The 22,285-nt window shown below is 31.5% G+C and overlaps 1 protein-coding gene across 1 annotated transcript; it reads right to left on the reverse strand.

The window, feature by feature from the left end:
- Positions 1–3,800: 3,800 nt before the first annotated feature.
- LOC110660816 (probable LRR receptor-like serine/threonine-protein kinase At3g47570) lies at positions 3,801–8,385 on the reverse strand. Its single transcript, XM_058150844.1, has 4 exons — positions 5,706–8,385; positions 5,239–5,620; positions 4,997–5,043; positions 3,801–4,090 (listed from the first exon to the last, which is right to left on the reverse strand). Exons 1-4 carry the CDS (start codon positions 8,383–8,385, stop codon positions 3,801–3,803), a joined length of 3,399 nt encoding a protein of 1,132 aa, XP_058006827.1.
- Positions 8,386–22,285: the final 13,900 nt, after the last annotated feature.

The following is a 22,285-nucleotide window of genomic DNA, read 5'->3' on the forward strand; positions in this document are numbered from 1 at the left end:
ATCAATACTGATCCTGCTTTTCAGCATGCCATTCATTGTTCTTTTTCAATTTTCCTTTAAATATCATTTAATAAAATACAATAATGAGAAGTCCACATTCTGCATTTGCATTAGTTATTGATGAGAGAATTGAGTTGTGCTATGGAGGATGATACGAAGCTTCAGTTCTTGACATCTGTTTTGAGGGGAAGGCACTGGTATGATCATTTTGCTTCCTTCCTTGCTGGACTCTCTTTCAAATTATCTAATTTGGACTTGAATTCCAAATCAGTAGAGTCAAACCTATGTATGAATATTTTTCTGTTCATTTTGTGCTTTGGAAACAGACAAGAAGGTTAGTGATAGAAGGACCTGGCAGAACCACCCAAGTCATAGGTGGTGGTGGAATGATTCAAGAAGCTGACATGGCTGCTAGCATCAATGTCGTGGAAGGTATGCAGGCCAGTAGAGTATTTGATTTCTACTTGAAGCGGCTATAACAATAACAATTTGGCGTTTTCTTTCCCCGACTTTTTATTATGTACAACTGAAAAGTTACGTGGATGTTTTTTGTCCTTTGCAAGCACTTTTATTCTGCTGCCATTATCCACTTAAACCAATATTTTCTATTAATATAAAGTGATTAATATTTTCTATATTTACCATATATGCTAGGTTGGGTTTCTGTACTAAGATGCATGGTTGATTCTTGATATATATATATATATATATATATAAATTTACTGAAATCTTATTGTTGAAGCAAAAATATTCATTTAAGTTGAATGTAAATTATGCAAATTAAAACCAAATATTTTAATTTCTTCAATATTATAAAAAGTTATTATTATTATTATTATTATTATTATTATTATTATTATTATACTTTTATCTTAAAATAATTTAGTTATCAAAACACACAAAAAATTATAAAAAAAATTAAAACTTTTTATTTTCATAACAATCGCTATTATTAATTAAAAAACAAAATTAGTTGGTTACCTGCAGCAAAGTGCGGGTACACCGTTAGTACAACACTATAAGTAAAAGCTGGGTTAACGATTGAAAGAATTTTTATTTTATATATATAATTTTATGTAAGATAATTTAAAAATTAAAATATTTAAAATATATATATATGTTAAATATATTTATGAAAAGTTAAATTATATTATATAATTGAAAAATAATTGTTATAATTATGGATCATATATTAATTTTATTCTTTAATATAACTCTAAATATTTATATATTTACATAATCAAATAAGATTAAAAAGACAAAAAAAAATCAAAATTTTTATATCAATTATCAATTTTAGCAAGAAATTTTAATTATATCAATTTACTCATTAATCTTTTCTAATGTTTTTAGTTTTATTAATAAATTTAATTAAAAACAATTAACTCATTAATTGATAAAAATAATTTGAGTTTTTTCATTTATTACCAATTTTAGCTATCTCTTTTAGTTTTATTAATATATTTAATAATTTTAGTATTTTTATTAATTTTAAGAAACTTCATATTGATAAAAAAAAATACTAAATGAATAATATATCTAATATAATTATTTAAATTTTAATTTTTTTCTCTCTTTCTTTCTAATTATACTTTTAATTCACATCTTTTCTATCATTTTATTTCAAAGTTAAGAAAAAATTAAAAATAAAGTATGAACAAATAATAAAATCAAAATAAATGTAATTATAATTTTTAAAATAATAAATAAATTAATTAAAATAATATTTTATATCAATTTGAGAATAATAGTTAAAATTAATATAAAAATAAAAAATTAGCTAGTATTAATAATATATGCAAATATTTGAATTACTTTTGTCAATTAAGTAATCCAATTAGGCTAATTATTAAAAATAAAACTAATGTCAAAGTTTGAAATTAAATTGATAAAATTAAAATATTTGGCTAAAATTGAAGAAATTTATAAAGAATTTGATTTTTGTAATAATTTAGCTATTAAATAATAATACAAAATTTATCTAAATAGACAAAAATTTGAATTGAATAAACATTAAAATTTGATATTATGATTTTCTTATTATATTTTATATAAAATTTAAATTTATTTTATTTTAAACAATTATTTTTCTAAATAAAGACTAAATAATTTTTTTGAATAGCATTTTTTAAAAATTTGTAATATATTTATAAATTATAATATTTTATTTATGTAAAGAATAAAATTAATTAGAAAATAGGATTAATTAATTAAAAAAATTCTAAACATTTTTTTAATTTTATTTAAATTTTAGTTGATTTTATTAAAATTATAAAATTAGTGTTAGTTTCATTCTATTTACCTAAATTAGTTTAGTTTTACTCCATTTACCTAAATTAATTAAAACTGAAATACAATTATAATAATTTCATTAAAGTTTTCAAAACAAATTATTTTTTAATTTATTATATTGAATACTAATTTGAGAATATAAAGTTATTTATTTTTATTCTTGTTGAGAATGAAATACATAAAATTCATTTATATATAAAAATAAATTTTATGTTTGATTAAAGTTATATTTTTATCAATATAAATAATTAAAAAAAATTATAAATTTATGATTAATAATGTTGTTTATCTACTTGAATTCAATTAAAAATTTAAATTTTTTATTTTAATATGTAGTTAACGCTAAATTTTTATTTAATTATATATATGTATTTATTTACTTATTAATTTTATTAAAATAAATTAAATAATTTTTAATAAATTAATAATACTTATAGAATTATAATTATGGAATTACTATATTATGAATTATAATATATTTTAATATAAATAGAATTATTATTAAAATAATATTAAAATTTTAATTTATATTAATTATTATAATATTAAAAAATAAAATTATTAGGTATTTAATGATAAATATTTTGTCGCTAAAAGTTATTAAAGACAATATAAAATATTATAAAATTAATATTTTAAAGGACTTGGCAACAAACTATATGCCACTAAAACATTAGCGATAATAATGTTTAGAAGATATTTATTGTTAAAATTATTAGCGACATATATTTTTATGCTGAATTGTATTAGCAACGAATTTATAATAGGTTATTAACTTTAATATGCATTATTGGCGACGAATTATTTATCTATCACTATAAATATATTGTTTTATATTTTATAAATAATAGATAGATAAATAATATTTTTTATTTTTTTTTATTTTTATTTATTAATTTTATTTATTTATCTGTCACTAAATCAAAGATGATAACTATAACTGTTTCAACTGTAATGGGATTCAATTATAAAAAATTCTATCTCCTCCCTTTCTCCTTCTCTCCTTGCTCTTCTCCTTCTGCTTTACTGTGAACAAGTCACAACCTTTTAATTTTTGTTATTTTATAAATTAATAAAGCATTATTTTTCATATATAATTATTAATGGATGTAATTAAGTACATTTTGTACTTGTATGAAAAAATTTATTTAGATCCAGTTGATAATTATAAATCCCACCAGGACCATCAAAAGGGTTGTTATCTTTATGATCCCTTTTCTGGAAGGAAAATTTCAGGTCAGCATTTGCATAATCTTCAGTGTACTTGAACGTGAAATGGCTAACACTTGCCCATTCCTGTAAAGATTTCCGAATTGCGTATACTCCTTGTCTTGGTGTTCCATTCAGGAATCCATAGGTAAGTGTTGATTTAGAAGGTGGCCATTTTGGATTTCCATCGTAGAATTTGTAGTCAAGATGAAATCCTGCACTGTTACCATTCATTTTATCTGGCACGCCACACCGTGGCATCATCATCTTAGATACAGTTTTTGAGTCTAAGCTTCCTGTTACCGTGAATTGTAATTCAGCTGAAACTTTCTGATGGCCGACTCTGTTTGCTCATGGAAATCATCATCACCATCACCACCACCTTCATTATTGTTGTTGGTGTTCAAATAATTGCTGCTGGACTGGTCATGGTTTAGGTGGCCAAATCGTTTAAGGTACTCTTTTAGCTCTTTGACGCCTTTAACGTTTTGACCCTTTTGAGATCCCTGCAAATTCTTTAGGAAATCAAATGGTGATGACGGTGGTGGAGATGCTTCTTCTGTGTAATTTGATTGATCATCTGATAAAACTGCATGATAGTGTAGAGAAGATGAAGAGAAAAATGAGAGACAATGGGGTAACTAGTTTAGGTGTCATGGTTGATCACGATGTGGTTTTCCTAAAGATTTTGGCCTATTTATTGAGGAGAAAATTAAAATGGCCAGAATAATGTGCATGCTAAATTGTTAATTATTATTATTTTCTTTTTTTTAAGAAGATTGTTAATTATTATTATTATTTGGTGGAAAGTTTTTTTTTTTAGAAATTTTTTGGTGAAAGGTTGTTAACTATTATTAGTGGCTACTACTAAGTAATTTACACCCGAGTTAACTCAACCATTAGAATTTACCTACATACTAAAATAAAATTAAAGGATTAAATTTTAGTGTTAATTTATAAAATTCCATCAATTTTTTTTAAATAAAGAGTTTAGTTGAAATTTTTATCTAAATTCAGTCTATCACATACCTAAAATATAAATATATATTATTCATATATTTAATAGGTATATCTTGAATCCATGGTAAACTGGGTATAAATAAGAAAAATATTGCACCAATAAATTTTTGTATTAACATTCAAAATCCTAAACTCCTTTTATGATTAATTAATTTTACCTTAATCAGGGACCTTAATTAAGTCATAGATTAGAAAATCTTATTATTAATAGTAATAGCCGGACATTTACCATATATTTTCATAATTAATTTTAGAAAAAATTACCATATATTTCTGCTTAATTGCAGGCATTTCTTTTTCAATCGATTTTAAATAGCAAAGTATTAAAGTAACAATATCTTATCAGTATCATATTACATTTTTTTAATATGTTAAGGGTGATTTTGGCGTAATAATAAAATCATATATCTGCAAAGCAGAATAAGACTGGATACATAAACCCTCTTTAGAATCTATGAGTGTTGATGCGTTATACTAAACCATGCATTATGAAATATTAGTTGAAGCATTTTAGCTCCAAGGCTGTAAGAACAAATAAGGCAATAGCCTCTCAACATGCAGTAGTTGTAGATTAATTAATTAAATGGTTTTTGTCTCTCTTACTCTCTATTGCAATTTAATTCATAGCGGAAACATATTACTAGGTGTGCTTTTTGTTCACAAATCACTAATGAAAAAGAAATTAACCCATAAGATCAATTACCCAAATGCGATTACAATGTAATAGTTCTGTGTCCCCTAGCTCCAAGGAGTTCGTTTTTGATTGATTGCAGCTCTGCCACAACATTGCTGATATTCCTCCGTTCATGTGGAAGTTCTGCAGAGCAAGCAACTCCAATTTCTAATATAGAAACTAAGCTCTTCCGAACTCTACAGCCTCCTGCGCCCCCATTTTCCCATTTTACAATTTCTCGAAGCAGAAATGGATCCACAATCTCTGGCATTCTATCAGGCAGAGCTGCCCTAACGAAGTTGTGAAGGTTCAAACCTTCTTTAAATATGTCATTGGTTGGCTTCTTTCCCGTAAACATCTCCAACAAGAGGATGCCATAGCTGTATACATCACCATCAGTTGACACTTCACTGCCCATCCCATATTCTGCAATTACACAATAAAAAAATCACAATAAAAGAATGGAAAAAGGGAGAAACCTGAAGGAAATGACCAAGCTATATACATTTACCTGGAGCAGCGTAACCGACAGTTCCCCTTACACCAACTGAACTTGTTCCACTAGCAGGCAAGTCTTGTGTGGCTTCTGAAAGGATTCTTGCCAATCCAAAATCACCTACATGTCCTGTCATATCATGGTCCAGGAGAACATTACTTGGCTTGAGATCACAATGAACAATTGGCGTTTCACACTGATGGTGAAGATAATCCAGTGCACAGGCAACATCAATGGTGACATTTAATCTCTGAAGCAAATTCAAACTCCTCGGAGTTTCTTGTGTCTCCTCTGTTGTTGGCTTCTGATGTAACCACTCCTCCAGGCTCCCATTAGCCATGAACTCATAGACTAGAGCTTTGAAATCATTCCCCTGATAATCAACACTTGAGCATACAGTTAGTATCTTGATGAGATTTCGATGTCTAATATTCCGTAAAGCCTCACACTCCGCTGTAAAACTCCTTGAAGCTCCCTGGCGTACAAGAGTAAACACCTTGACAGCAATAGCCATTCCACTTTGATCAAGAATTCCTTTATATACAGATCCAAAGCTACCAGCTCCAATCAAATTAGCCAAGGAGAAACCATCTGTAGCTTTTGAGAGACTATGATAAGACACCATCAAATGCAAATTTTCAGCAAAGTCTGAAGCAGGTTCGTTTCTTTTCTTTCTAGTTAAAAATAGGAAATAACTAGAAAGCACAAGAATTACACATAGCAGCCCAGAAAGTGTCGATATTACTATCTTCCATGCAAGGGACAGTTTTCCTTTTGAGCGTTTAAAGTTGCATCCAGGGAGATGAAATTCGGGTGTTCCTCCACAAAGTCTGCTATTTCCAATGACTGAAGTTCGACTTGCATTCTTGAAAACTCCTCCTACTGGCACCACACCCTCAAAATTGTTATAAGATAGGTTCAAAACTTGCAAGTAGATCAAGTCCCCTAAAAATTCTGGAATTTCACCAGATAAATTGTTGTTTGAAATATCTAATTCTTGAAGGCCTCTCAGTGAGCTCAAAGATGAAGGAATGGGCCCTTGGAAGAAATTGCCTTGCATGAATAGAAATTCTAACGTCACACAACTACCCAGAGTGCTAGGAATCTCACCTGACAACATGTTCTGAGATACATTGAGCACATTTAAATTTTTCAGATTTCCGACTTGTAAGGGAAGGACACTGCTCAATCGATTATGAGACAAGTCTAGGTAAATGGACAAGGAAGAAAGGCCTATAACTTGTGCTGGTATGGAACCACTTAGATTGTTATAAGAAAAATCCAATTTTTGCAAATTTTGGCAGTTTCCAAGACTCGAGGGGATGTCTCCCTGAAGATTGTTGTTTGCTAAAGAAACTTCATATAAATTGGTTAAGTTCCCAACAGAAGATGGAATATGCCCCGATAACTCATTAAAACTTAAACTCAGTATCTGTATACTTTTAAGCTCTCCAATTACAGTTGGAATGTTACCTGAGAGATGATTGCCTGGTGCCAGGAAGACGATTAAGTTGATGAGATTTTGTAACCCTGCTGGGATGTTTCCAACCATGTGATTGTCATTAAACTGCATAATTTCAAGCGTAGTTGAGAAGTTGCCAATTAGTTCAGGCAACATTCCTCCAAAGTTATTGTCGCCCGCAACCAAAACTCGTAAATTGGTGGCATTGGTTAACGAGGAGAGAAAATTCAAGTCACTGGCTCCCCCATTCCCAAGAAAGTTGTATTCGATAGAAAAGAGTTGAAGTCCAAGTGAGTTCCCAAAAGTAGGCACCTGGCCAGTAAGACTGTTCAATTGCAGTTGGATCACTTCTAAATTTGAGGCATTAGACAATGATGGTGGAATGGATCCTATCAACTGGGCTTGGAACATTCCGAGATGTCGAAGATTTGGAAGTGAGATTCCTAGATTGGAGGGAAGACTACCAGGATAAAATGGGTTGCCTGCTAAATATAAATCTGTCAGAAAAGAGAGATTGTAGATTGAAGGAGGGATTGTGCCAGAAAATGTGTTAATATGAAGGAAAAGCTTCCTTAGGGTCGTTAGTTTGCCTAAAGCATTGGGAATACTCCCAATGAAGTAATTCTCTCCTGCAGCGAGTGATTCAAGGGATGATAAGTTTCCAAAGGAAGATGGGATAGCTCCTGTCAGGTTGTTGCCAGAAACAGCAAAAAGTGTGAGCTTTGAAAGGGAGCCAATCTCCATAGGTATTTCTCCAACAAGCTGGTTGTTTACAACGTGAAATTTGATAAGGTTGGAGCATCTGGATAAATTTGATGGAATCCCACCGCTAAGTGAATTATTGAAGAGATAGAGATACTGAAGTTTGCTAAGACGACCAATTTCAGAAGGGATTTCTTGACTGAAGCTGTTGTTATCTAGACTCAACTCTCTTAAAAAGCTCAAATTTCCAATATGCGGTGATATGGAGCCTGCAAGCTGCAGGGACATGAGATTCAGTGAAATGACTCTCTGGTGTCTGTGACTACAAGTAACACCTTGCCACAGGCAAAAGTTAATGGAATCATTCCATGAGCTCATAACTCCAAGGGGGTCGGTTATCCTGGCCTTGAATTCAAGCAAAGCCAACCGGTCTGTCTCATTCCCACCAAGCGCACAATCAGTGAGACCAAGGGACAGGAAGAAAACGGTGGCATAGAAGCAGAAAAATGACCAGAAGTATCCCAACTGCATGGTTGCCACGGCTAGACGAGAAACAAGTAAATCAAAAACCAAGTATGCTATGAATCTCAAAGCTCACGTAAATTTAATCTGTTTGTTTTTTGTTAAAAAAAATATATATTTAATGAAATATTTCATTCTCGCTGTGACACGAAAATTGCCATGCACCCTTGACTGATTATGTTTTAGACTACGTAAAAATTTTTCTTTTTATTTGGCCGGCATAAGGCTGAATCAAAGAAAAATTTTAAAAATAAAAGTGCCTTGGATGACAAGTTTATTCATATAATTTGGATATTCAGGTGGAATCATCGAAAGCACCAAACATGTCAACTAGAAAAACAATAATTTTATTTCGCCTTTTGTTTTGTTGTAATTTGCCATGTTTGATCCAAATGGAGGTCTGAAATACAAGTAATCAAAGACCAACCAAATATCAAAACTCATGTAGTTCATATTAAAAATAATTGTTCGATATGAATTAAGTGATTAGCTCAGCTCTGTAAAATCTTTTTTATATATATTGAGATTATGTTTATTACTCTTATTAAATTTTTATTAGTGAAGGCTATGCACCAGGCTTAAAAATTTCTTTCAGAGGATAATTTTTTTTTTTGAAAGTGAAAATACTTTAATATCAATTAGAATAAATTAATTTTTTTAAAAAATTAAATTAGTATTTCATTTCTATTTTTATTAAATTTTATTATTATGAACACTTACATGCCTTGAACTTTTATCATTATTAACATTTTAATCTCTCATTAAAGATCTTTTAGTTAAATTAATAAAAATACAAGAAATAATAAAAAAATATGAGAAAAATAAAACATAGAAATACTAGTTTTTTATACAACATACATTATACATTATTATATTCACTACACAGGCTTGTAATTGAACTTTTTTTTTATAATTTTTTATTAATTTTTTGTATATATAATATAATATTACCATAATATTATAAATATTATATTGAATTATTTGAATTAAAATATTAATTTTAACGTCATTTTAATTAATTATATAGATAAAAATATCTATCAATTTAAGAATTATCTTCTGAGTATAATTGGTTGGCAATTGAAGTTTGTTGGAGCTGGGTTTTGCGTTCTTGGCTTGATTTGCAGGCTCTTCATGTCTTCAAGCCTCCTATGTGCTCTTTTACCTTTTGAAGATTCTAATGGCCTAGGAGTTCTGAGCTTTCTGCTTTTGTTAGCTCTTGGTCAGTTTAGCAAATCAGGGGCTTTCAGAAGTTCTTTGAATCAATGAGGATGCTTTGGTGTTCAAGCGAGGAACTCCTGATGGTGCTCTTCCACTAAAATGCTTCTTTTAGGGTGCTGTAATTTTCATTGCGCAAGGGATTTTTTTGGGCATCATCTTGATTTTGATTGGTGGCCTTGGGTTTTGTTTCGCTCTTCGATTATGGGAATCATGGACGTGGTTTGCTGTTTTCTTATGGATTAATTGCTTCAGGTATGATTGTTTGAGACTTGAAACACTGGTTAGCGCGTTTTTTGGTGTAAAAACCCAAGGGATAAATTCGTGAGGCCAAGTATGGGCTGGGCCAAAGCGGATAATACTAACCAGTGGGCCGAGCCGTTACTAGCGATATCAGAGCTTTGGTTTTCAAACAAGTTTTGAATTTCATATTTGAAATATTTTGATAAGTACAACTGCTCAATTGTCATTAATTGATACATGTTGATCCTATAAGCTCAAAGGAGCATAGATTTTGATGATACCAAAACTCAACTAGAATCAAACTAACCTTGTTTTAAGTATTGAGCTTCTCAAAGAACAAAGAAAAAGTCTCAAGAAATTCATGATGGATTCATGCTTTTAAAGAAAGGATGACATTTTACGATAACACTGGACGAATCAAAGGAGATAAAGGAAGAAAATGTTACATTCCAAAGCTGCATTGAAGATCAAATTTGAAGTTACATGTAGTATAAAAGTTAGTTTTAACTTTTAGGATTACTTGTGAAAAGAATTGAGGAGTAGAAGCCAATGATACTTATTTTTAATCCCTCAATTATTTTCTTTTGAAAATCATCAATGGCCTAAAAGCATTTGATTATAATTTAGTGTAAAGTTTTAAAGTTTTCAAAGTTATGCAGAAAAGTTTTCCTGGTATGCTAACTGGTTTGCTACTCGTTTTGATATGCTAACTGGTCTGCTACTTTTTCTATTATGCTAACTGTCTTAACTCTGCACAACATCGTAGAAAAAGACAAAATAACGGCTATTTTCTTGAAATTTAAAATTGCAACGTTCAAATGAGTTCTTATGTAATGGCTCGGCCCACTAGTGATATTGTCCGCTCTGAGCTGAAGCCCTCACGGTTTACGAACCACCAACTTATAAATCCAGCATCTCTCTCGTGTTTTGCCGATGTGAGATTTGCCTAGGGTGTTACATCTTAAACGGTCAAAAATGTTCCTAAGCTATAAATACACCTATCATTGACCATTTTGCACTTAATGAAAGTCTCTCTACTGTTCCTAACCTCTTAAGATCATTAAAGCTTTCATTCAAAGTGCTCAAATTGTTTTTATTGCTCATCATTGGCTTACCTACTCATCTCTTCTTTATAGATTCTGTTGTATTGAGTGAGATTGATTTTTAAACACTTTCTTATCATTTATGAGAGGTCATTCAAGTACCTATTTAGCTTGATTGTGAAAAGTGTTTGGGATAACACTTGGTAGAAGTGTGAAGCTACTTGTAAAAGCTTTAGTGAGAAGATTTGTAAAGGGCTTTTGTCTCTTGCCTTTAAAAGAGAAGATTAGTGGAGTGAAGACTCAAAGTGGGATCTTTGAGAGAGTGGATGTAGGTTAGTTGAGCCGAACCACTATAAAAATTCAGTGTTCAATTTTCTCAACTCTTACTCTTTACATTTATGCATTTTAACTTTTTGATTGAAGTATTTTTGCTGATATGAAAATTGATACTGTTTATTGTTAACCTTACTGCAAACTGAGATAATTGGTCTACTATTGAATCTGCTGATATCTGATATAATTTGCTTATTGCTATATCTGCTGTCAACTAATATATTTGGTGTACTGCTCTATTTGCTGTGTTGTGATCTTATCCAGACATCAAATTTTCTTGAATGCCAATATATTCATTAGATCGATATCAATGCTTATGAGCCAACTTTGTATTAACTTATCAATTGAGCAGCATTGCACATATTTCACATTAGAAAATTAGGTTGAACTAAACTGTAATTTTTCAAAGGTTTTGAGCAAGAATCGAAAATTTGTTTTTAAAGTCCAATTCACCCCCCTCTTAGACATATTTTGGGACATGAATTTGGTATCAGAGGTTGTCTCTCTTGCTTGAGGATTAAACACCTTAGAGTGATCCATACACATGGCTGGTTCATCTAGAAACTCGGCTGGTATACCTGCTCCCTTAGCTGAAGGTTATTCAATCACTAGACCACCACTTTTTAATGGCACAAATTACTCTTTTTGAAAAACTAGAATGAGAAACTTTATACAATCTGTTGATATTGATGCTTGGAGAATAATTAAAGATGGTCCTTATATTCCTTATAAAACCAGTGAAGGAACTGTGCAAATTCCTAAAGCTGAAGTTGAATTTGATGATAATGATTGGAAGAAAATTTCTACAAATGCCAAAGCTATTAACATTCTTCATTGTGCTCTTGATATTAATGAGTATAATTGTATTTTAGGGTGTCAAACTGCAAAAGAAATATGGGATAAACCAAAAGTCACATATGAAGGAACCGATGTGGTGAAAGAGTCAAAGGCAAACCTCCTCATCCGTGATTATGAGTTATTTGAGATGAAACCTGGTTAAACTATTGCTGAAATGAGTACTAGATTCACAGATCTTGTTAATCTTCTTAAAGCTCTTGGAAATAAATTTGAGGAACAAGAACTCGTAAAGAAAATTTTGAGATCTCTTCCAAAGTCATGGGAAGCAAATACCACAGTTATTCAAGACACCAAGGATTTCAGAAAGTACACCTATGATGAGCTAATTGGTTCTCTCATTGCATATGAGATGATCTACAAGAAAAATGAGAAAGAAGGTGATCAAAAGAAAAAGAAAGGTATAGCCTTCATATCCGAAAAGGTAGATGAGAAAAAGAAAAGTGTTACTTTCAAAGCTAGTTCAAGTGATGATTCAAGTGCATCAAGTGATGATAATGAAGATATGGCTATGATAGTCAAGAGATTCAAAAGAGCATTTAGAAAAGGTGGAAGCAAATATAAGAAGTTCATAAAGAAATATGCTCCAAGGACTCCAAATCATTCAAGTGAAATAGTTTGTTATGAGTGTAACAAACCAAGCCACATTAAGTCAAAATGTCCTACATTGAAGAAGAAAAACAAGTTTAGAAAGGATAAAAGTAAAAAGGCAATGGCGGCAACATGGAGTGATAGTGACTATTCATCAAATGATGAAACAAGTGACAAAGATATTGTAAATGCTTGTATGATGGCAATTGAAGAAAAAGGTGAAAGCTCGCACATTGAAGATAGTGAAAATGAGGTAAATCTTGAACTTTCTAATGTTGATGAGTTAGAACTTGCATTTGTAAAGACATATGATAAATATAGATCTTTTAAAAAGAAATGCAAAATTTTGATACATGAAAATTGTGCTTTAAGATCAGAAAATATTTCTTTGAGTATGGCTTCAAATGAAAATGAATTTTACAAATCTCAAATGAAATTATTTAAGGAAGTTAATGATGAGCTTCAAAGATCAAAAGAAGTTTGTGAACAACTTCTTAAGAAAAACAGAATTCTTGAAGCAAAAGTTGAATCTTTGACAAGAGATTTAACTAAATTTACAAAAGGAAAAGAAACACTTGATATACTTCTTGAGAATCAAAGATCCATAAATGAAAAATTTGGAATTGGTTATGATGGATTTATGAAATATGGAAAATACAAACATTATTTTGTTAAAGCTTCATCTTCTTCTCAACCAAATATTACATGCTTTTATTGTAATCATAAAGGTCATATGATTAATGCTTGTCCTATTAGGAAAGGAACCTTTAAGGCAAAGAAAGTATGGGTGCCTAAAGGAACCCTACCTAATATTACTAACATACAAGGACCCAAAGTTGCTTGGGTACCTAAAGACAATTAACTGATTTTAGGTCTGCCTAAGGAGTATGCTGGAAACAGACCACTGTTACATAGGTAGTGGCTGCTCTAGGCACATGACAGGAAATAAAGGCAAATTCTCCTCTCTTACTTTGAAAGAAAAATGTTATGTCAAATTTGGTGATAAAAGTAAAGCTAAAATTATTGAATGTGGAACTATTGGTAAAAATCCTTGCATTGAGAATGTTGCATTAGTACAAGGATTAAATTATAATCTTTTAAGTGTTAGTTAACTGTGTGATAATGGTTTTAAAGTCATTTTTACTTCTACACATTGTGAGATTCATGAAAATAATGTCATGTTTGTTGGTGCTAGAATAGATAATATTTACCTACTTGATTTAACAAGTCTTGAAGAAAATTGTACATGCTTTATGACTTCGGATGATAGTGCATGGTTGTGGCATAGAAAATTAGGACATGCTAGCATGAGTACACTTGCTAAACTTTCTAGAAGAAATCTTGTTAGAGGCCTTCCAAAGTTAAGATTTGAAAAAGAGTTACAATGTAAAGCATGTGCACTTGGTAAGCATACAAAATCTTCCTTTAAATCAAAAAATGTTGTAACTACATCTAGACCATTGGAGTTATTACATCTTGATCTTTTTGGTCCAATCACACCTAGAAGTTTAGGAGGCAAGGCATATACATTTGTAATTATTGATGACTTTTCAATATTCACATGGACTTTCTTTCTTGCTCATAAAGATGAAACCTTTGATATATTTGAAGCTTTTTGCAAAAGAATTCAAAATGAAAAAGGCTATTGCATTACATTTTTAACGAGTGATCATGGAAAAGAATTTGAAAATAGTTTGTTTGAAAATTTCTGTTCTCAAAATGGTATTTATCATACTTTTTCAACTCCTAAAACTCCACAACAAAATGGAGTTGTTGAAAGGAAAAATAGATATTTGCAAGAAATGGCAAGAACAATGCTGAATGAAAACAGTTGACCAAAATATTTCTGGGTAGAAACTGTAAATACAGCATGCAACATTTTGAACAGAGTTTCCATTAGAGCTATTTGAAAGAAAACTCCTTATGAACTTTGGAAAGGAAGAAAACCTAATATTGCATATTTTCATGTCTTTGGTTGCAAATGTTACATTTTGAATAACAAAGATAGCAATCTCAAGAAATTTGATGCTAAATCTTATGAGGGAATATTTCTAGGTTATTCAACAAATAGCAAAACATATAGGATTTTCAATAGAAAAACCTTGACCATGGAAGAATCAATGCATATACTTTTTGATGATGCTAACACTTTCTTACAAAGGAAAAATTATTGTGATGATGAAATTGAGCAGATTCTAAATTCAAAGAATTCAAATAAAGATGAGCTTGATCCAAAACAACTAGTAGAGGATGATCAAAATGACAAAGAAGAAGAACTTCCTTGTTCCACAAATGTTGAAATTCAAGAAGACTCACAACCAAATGTGGAAGAATTACAAATTGAAGAACCTCAACATCAAGACATTCCACAAGAATAGAGGTACCATAGAAATCATTCCAAAGATGACATTTTTAATAGTCCATCACAAAGAATGATGACAAGAGCTCAACTTAGAAGATATTTTGGTAATGTTGCTTTTGTCTCTCAATTTGAACCCAAAGCATATGATGATGCTCAAAATGATGAAAATTGGCTTTTTGCTATGCAAGAGGAATTAAATCAATTTGAAAGAAATAAAGTGTGGACATGTCACACCTTACCCCTCTGTAAGGCATAACATGATCCCGTAGAATACTTAATGAACTACCGAACTTCACCTACCGATAACTCATTAAGTACCCTACAAGGGATTTTAAAACAATTTTCTTACATTTTGGAAGTGGTGAGCATTTTAGTAAGAATTAAAAACCATTTATTCAAAGTTTAAATACTAGTAACAATTTTTGTCTATTTTAATTTTGCAGCAAAATTTTATAAAAATTTTGACAGAGTTCCGTTTGTAATTAGAGAAAACAGTTCTTCAAATACCTGAGAAAAACACTTCCAAAAATTTTTCACAACTCCCAACCTCTAATAAATCTCAATCAACTCAATTCAAAACACTTCAAAGTAATTCCACAATCCAAATCAAAATTCATTATCTCAAAATATTTAATATTTCATTCACAAGGCATAAAGCATGAAATTCACATGTACAATATTAAATTTACAGAAAAAAAAATTCCAAAATAATATTATTACAATTTATTTACAAACTGCTCGACTTACATTGATACATACAACATTTCTATATTTACATCAAAATTATTTACAAGGGTATAAAATAATACCCGTACAAAATGTTCAGGGGTCCACAATTCGATAGCAGCTCACTCTGCTGCTTTCTCCTTACTCTTATTTGCGATAGCAAAATAAGCTATCGCTGAGTATAAAATACTCAGTGGTGCACAATAAAAATTTAAAATGCAATATATAAATCATTCATTGCCAAAATACAATTTAAATATTTCTCAGTCATATTTCGCAAATCTCAAAGCTCATAACAACACCATTTTGTCAAATAATCTATTAAACACAGTTTAGTCAAATAATTTCATAAACACAGTGTTGCCAAAGTCATACACAACTTAAGCCATGACACAAAATTTCCGATCAATGCCGTGTTGTACACCACGACAAAGCAATCTCAACCCCATTAATGGAAATCAATGAAGGAGGTGGCTAGCTAGCTAATGAGTACTCATCCGATCTCAACCTCAACTGGCGAGCCAGAGAGGGAGGAAAATAAACGATCTCAACCCCATAAATGGAGGAGGAATAATGTGATACTGCCATGCTAAGTGTGAACATAAAATCAATTCAAAACAATCTATTCAAACAATTTATGAGAAATCTGATCAATTTCCAAAGTCATAGTTACGATTATAAAATGGCAACACAGTACATAATTAATCAAAGAAGTCAAATTTTTGAGATTAAAATATTTAAACAATTATTATTGTGCACAAACCTGACTGGAGTCGCCTCTAGGCCTTGACTCAGTCTCTCCGAGCTTCCAAGTCTTTTTCAGCTGAAACACACAATTTCACCGTGTTTCAGTACCATAACTTAGCATAAATCCAAAAATAATTTCACTTCATTTTTACCTAGCTTAAATGTGCTAATTTCGACGTTCTCGAAGTTTTTGTGTTTCGGGTTACTATTCACTACACTATTCAAGTCAAATTGTTGACTTTTTAAGGCTTAATAGGTATGTGAACTCCAACTTCACCCACATACCACATTTTGGTCATTAAATTTGTTGGTTTTGGTCATTTTCTCAAAGCTTAAATCCTTTTGGCCAAATTGTCAAATTTTCAGTTTTGGTGCTCCAAGTTGCACTGTTCCATTGGTCAATCTACTGTTGGAATTTGGCAAAACTTCCTTCATAGAAAATGTTCCTTATTGTCTTAAGTTTATTCTCATTTTTGGATCACCCCAATTGGAGTTTTTTAGCTCAAGTTATGGCCATTTGAACCAGGGCTGCCAGGTTAGACACAACCCAGATTTTCTGAGCAAAGTTTGGTGCTGGCAGATTTGGGTCACCAACTTGGGGTGGCCAAATGGCTTGGTTGCTGGCAGAATTTGGACTTGTGTTCTTCATGAAAGTTTTAGGTCTATATCTCATCTAACCACTGGTAAAATTGCAGGTCAATTTGAGCTGCCTAACTTGAGTTATGACCAAATGAACAAACACTGTTCATTTGGTCAGTTTGTACAGTGGCAGACTGCTCTTACTCAACTTTGGTCAATTGGTTCACTGGGTTTTGGTCAGTTTTTGGGCATGGTTCCTTAATGAAAATTGTGTCATTTTATGTCTATTTTCATCTCCAATTGATGGCATATCAATTGGACTTGTAAAATTTCCATTTTGGTCCTTCAAAGTTAGTTTGGTCATGCTGCCCCATTTACCCTACGAATTTGACTTCCATTCCAACAATTCCCACACATCTCCTTTGGTCATTATTGACCATTTTTCTCTTCACAATAGGTCAAAGTCATCATTTATGCATTTCTCCAAAATTTGCCTCAAAACCCTAGGCCTCCAAACCCTAATCTCACTACTTAATTACCATTAGCAATTTCAAAGTTCCAATCTATAATCATTCAACTAATTAAGACCTTTAAACTCATTCTAATGCATCAAACCATACAATTTATGTTCCTTCTTCAAGTTGGCCGAAATTCAGCAATGGTCCTTCCCCCATATTTTTATTTCATTTCATTAATTCTAAGCTCATTTCAACCATTACATATGCATTTAAAATGGAAAAATAACAAGTTAACATACTAACCTCAACTATAATGCCAATTCTTCAATTTCTCTCCTCCTTTCTTCTTTCTTTCTTGTTCTTAAGTTGAGATTGCAAGGTCTAGTGAAGTTTTTAGGGGATTTATTAAGGTTGAGTGGAGGAATTAAAGCTTAAGTGCAAGCTTTAATGGAGAATTTTCATGGGGGAAGTGTGGAGATGGTGAGGCGGCAACCAAGGGAGAAGAAGAGTGATTTTTCTAATTTTTTTTCTTTTGTTTTCTTTTATTTATTTTGCTATGGAAGACCATAAAAATCTAATTTAATAAATAATTTAATTGATTCTTTTATGACATCATGCATGAGGTCATGCATGAAGTCATCACCTTTTTACTTTTTCATTTTCCTCTTTTTTTTTTCTATTTTTCTATTAGTTCTTTAATTTAATTCTCGATCCCGAAATTTTCTTTTCTCCGATTTTATTTGACAGTTAGGTCAGGAGTCAGCTCTCGGGGTCAATTGACCAAATTGTCCCTCGCCGGTTCATCCCGGTTTGCAAATAATTTTATATTTCTTAGGCTCACGACCTAATTATTTGGTGGCTTAATAGTTCTTTTTCGTGATTTTCTCTTTTCCACTGTGTTCATAAGGTTCCTAAGGACCGCAGCGTCATATTTTACTGTTCGAAATTTGAGTATAAAAGACTTCGTGATCGTTCAGAGAGGTCACCCATCGCTGTGACTCTCGGCTCGTTTAACTTCTTATGTTCTGTTTTTCTTATTTATACTTAACTAATTGAACATTACTAATTATTTGTGTTTATGGTTTCTCTAGTTGTCTTAAGTATGGTTCTAATCCCCTTAATTGTCCGGACTAACACCAGTCACCGGAACAGTGAAATATACCAGGCTATACAAATAGGGGTGTTACAGGTCACTTGTCCCTAAACCTAAAAGCATTCTATTATTGGAACTAAATGGGTATTTAGGAATAAGATGGATGAAAAAGGACATATAATTAGAAATAAAGCTAGACTAGTAGCTCAAGGATATAACCAAGAAGAAGGTATTTATTTTGATGAAACCTTTGCTCCGGTTGCTAGAATTGAAGCTATTAGAATGTTGTGTGCATTTGCATGTTTTAAGAATTTCATGCTTTATCAAATGGATGTTAAAAGTGCATTCTTAAATGGATATATTGATGAAGAAGTTTATGTGGCTCAACCTCCTGGTTTTGAAGACCCTCATTTTCCAAATCATGTTTACAAGCTTACTAAAGCTCTCTATGATTTAAAGCAAGCTCCTAGAGCATGGTATGAGAGACTTAGTAAATTTTTGCTTCAAAACGATTTTAAAAGAGAAAAAGTGGATACTACTCTTTTCATTAAGAAATTAGGAAAAGACATGCTTATTATGCAAATCTATGTAGATGATATTATTTTTGGTGCTACTAACCATTCCCTTTGTAAGAAATTTTCCAATATGATGAAAAGTGAATTTGAAATGAGTATGATGGGTGAACTTACTTTCTTCCTTGGATTGCAAATCAAACAAATGAAAGATGAAATTTTTATAAATCAGTCCAAGTGCATAAGGGATATGCTAAAGAAATTCAAAATGGAAGATATGAAAAGCATTGGAACTCCCATGAGCTCAACAGTTAAATTAGAGAAAGATGAAAAAGGTAAGGAGATAGATAATAAACTCTATAGAGGTATAGATAATAAACTCTATAGAGGTATCATTGGTTCTTTACTCTACTTGACAGCATCTAGACCAAACATTCATTTTAGTGTATGTTTGTGTGCAAGATTTCAATCATGTCCAAAAGAATCTCATCTTGTAGCAGTTAAAAGAATTTTTAAGTACCTCATTGGCACACACAACATTGGCTTGTGGTATCCAAAATGTGAATCATTTGATCTTATTGGTTATAGTGATTCAGATTTTGCTGGTAGTAGATTGGATAGAAAAAGTACTTCTGGAACTTGTCAATTTCTAGGTCATGCATTAGTTTCATGGCACAGTAAAAAGCAAACTTCTGTTGCACTTTCTACAAATGTGTGAATATATTGACTGAAGTTGTGTTGCACAAATTTTGTGGATAAAACAACAACTTGAAGATTTTGAAATTAAATTTGATCATATTCCCATAAGATGTGACAACACTAGTGCTATAAACTTGTCAAAAAAATCCTGTCCAACACTCTAGAAGGATGTATATTGAAATTAAACATCATTTTATTAGGGATCATGTTCAAAATGGTGATATTCAAATTGAATTTGTCCCTTCTGAAAAACAGTTTGCTAACATTTTTACAAAGCCACTTAATGAGGAAACATTTTGCAAAATAAGAAGAGAACTTGGTATGACTGATGCTCTTGCTTAACTTTTGATGCATACTCATGTTCCTATATGAAAATGAAGTGATATATGTTGGTTTGTAGTGTTAAAAATGTGTTCTGATATTTCTGGTGCAATTTGAAAATTTCTGGGTCTGATCTGACGTAAATAGTATTCTGCAGAATTTGATTACAATGACAAACTAATCTGTTTGCTAATTTTCTTGTTTGCTAAGTGCTTTACCACTGCTCCTAATACTTCGTTTGCAAACTGGTAATTAGGTCTGATTCTACTAAAAATCTAAGATTATTCTTCTTTTCTGAGTGCCTATTCTGTATTTTTAAAAGGCATATTACTTAAATACCCCTTTATTTAAAACAATGTATCATTATGTGTTTAGAGGATAAAATAGACTTTTTATATATTAACCTCTAGCGCGGGACTCAAAAATTTTTACAAAACCATCAGTCTTCTGTGCTTCTCCACTGGTACACGGTATCCATCACTTTGCAAAATCTCCATTTATGTCTTTTCAAGTTTAAAATTCAAAATTTTTCCCTTTTCCAATGCATCGCCTCCCGAAATTTGATCGAATGCATCCTCTCTCCATTGTTAACCGTTTCACTCACAACCCTCTCAACCATCATCTCTCTTCGTCTTCTTTAAAAATTTTCGAAACCCAATTGCTCTAAAACAAAGCTATCGTTCCGCATTCTTCAAGTTAGAAAATCCCTAAATCCTTCTTATTCATTCCCCGATATCTCTCTCAATCTGCCGAAAGAAACCATTCAAATTGATTCTCATTGGGTTAAAATTTTTTGATGCATTCTCTCTTGTTTTCATCGATTCGTATTCTCTCTACAAGTACCTGGTATTGATTTTGAAACATTAGTGGATACGTGATTTACATTTTTTTTCTTGTTTTCCTTTCATCTCTCACTCTTGAAGTTATTTGATGGATTTTCTTATTTTAAGTATTCACATAACACCAAAATGCGCTATATGACAAAGTCATGAATTTGTTATTATTGACTCTCAAAAACCCAAATATTTCTTACTGTCAGTCCTAAAATTTTTTTAATAATACATGACATTGTGTTAAAAATGTGTTGATATGCTTCTAATGGTTATACGTTGACTGCTCACATTGTTCATTTTGTGAACCTAGCTTTCTCTATCCCTACTGCCAACTTTTTCTGATTTGGTCATGGCACGGTCAAAATAAAAAGGCAAAGAAAAGGTCACCACACCCTCATCATCTTCAGAGTCTACTGATGCGAGTGTCCCTGCATCACCTCCTCCACAGAGAGAAGTTCCTCTGGTAATTGGAAAATCAAAAGAAAAGTCCAAGAAAAGGACCAGTGAGCCTGTCCAGGAAAAAGGTTCTAAGAAGAAAAAGACTTCAAAAGCTCAAATTGCGCTTATGGAAAGGGCCATTCATGAACCAAGGTACATTCACTGGCCTGCTTTTAATGAAATCTCTGTTCCTCTACAGTCTCTATTTGAATATCAAAAATGGGACAGATTATGCTCTAATATTGAAGGATTATATGTGAATTTAGTTCAAGAATTCTATAGAAATTTAAGAGTTGATAATGCTGAAAAAGATGAATCTTTTAAGGTTAAAATGAAAGGAAAAGTTTATGAGGTAACAGTAGAAAGGTTAGCCAAAGCCCTAGGCATCCCAAACAGTGGGAATAGAATCTGTTCTCATAAAGAAGTATTTGCTATTGGAGGGTTCAATAAAAGAGATTTTGAGGCAGAAATATTTAAAGGAGAAGTGAAAGATAAGACTAGCATCACCCATGCTCACCAACACATCAAAATCCTTCATAGGTTCATCATTTATGTGCTGAATCCTAGAACTGGTAGTCCAAACTATTTAAGCACACTTGATCTCTGCATAATTTGGCATATTGTGAATGAAATTGAGTTTAATCTTGCCTACTTTATGCTGAAGCAAATTATGAAATGGAAACCACCTTACAAACTACCCTATGCCAATCTTCTTAATGGTCTATTTAGAGACTTTGGGATACCCCTGGAAATTGAGAAACTTTGAACAAATAATGGCGCCGTCTGTGGGAAGATGATGATGGCAGAAAACTAAGGTTTAAACAAGGTGTTAGTTCTAATGATAGTAAAAGTGGTACT

The sequence above is a fragment of the Hevea brasiliensis genome, chromosome 8, assembly GCF_030052815.1.
Source record: "Hevea brasiliensis isolate MT/VB/25A 57/8 chromosome 8, ASM3005281v1, whole genome shotgun sequence".
NCBI classification, from domain to species: Eukaryota; Viridiplantae; Streptophyta; class Magnoliopsida; order Malpighiales; family Euphorbiaceae; genus Hevea; species Hevea brasiliensis.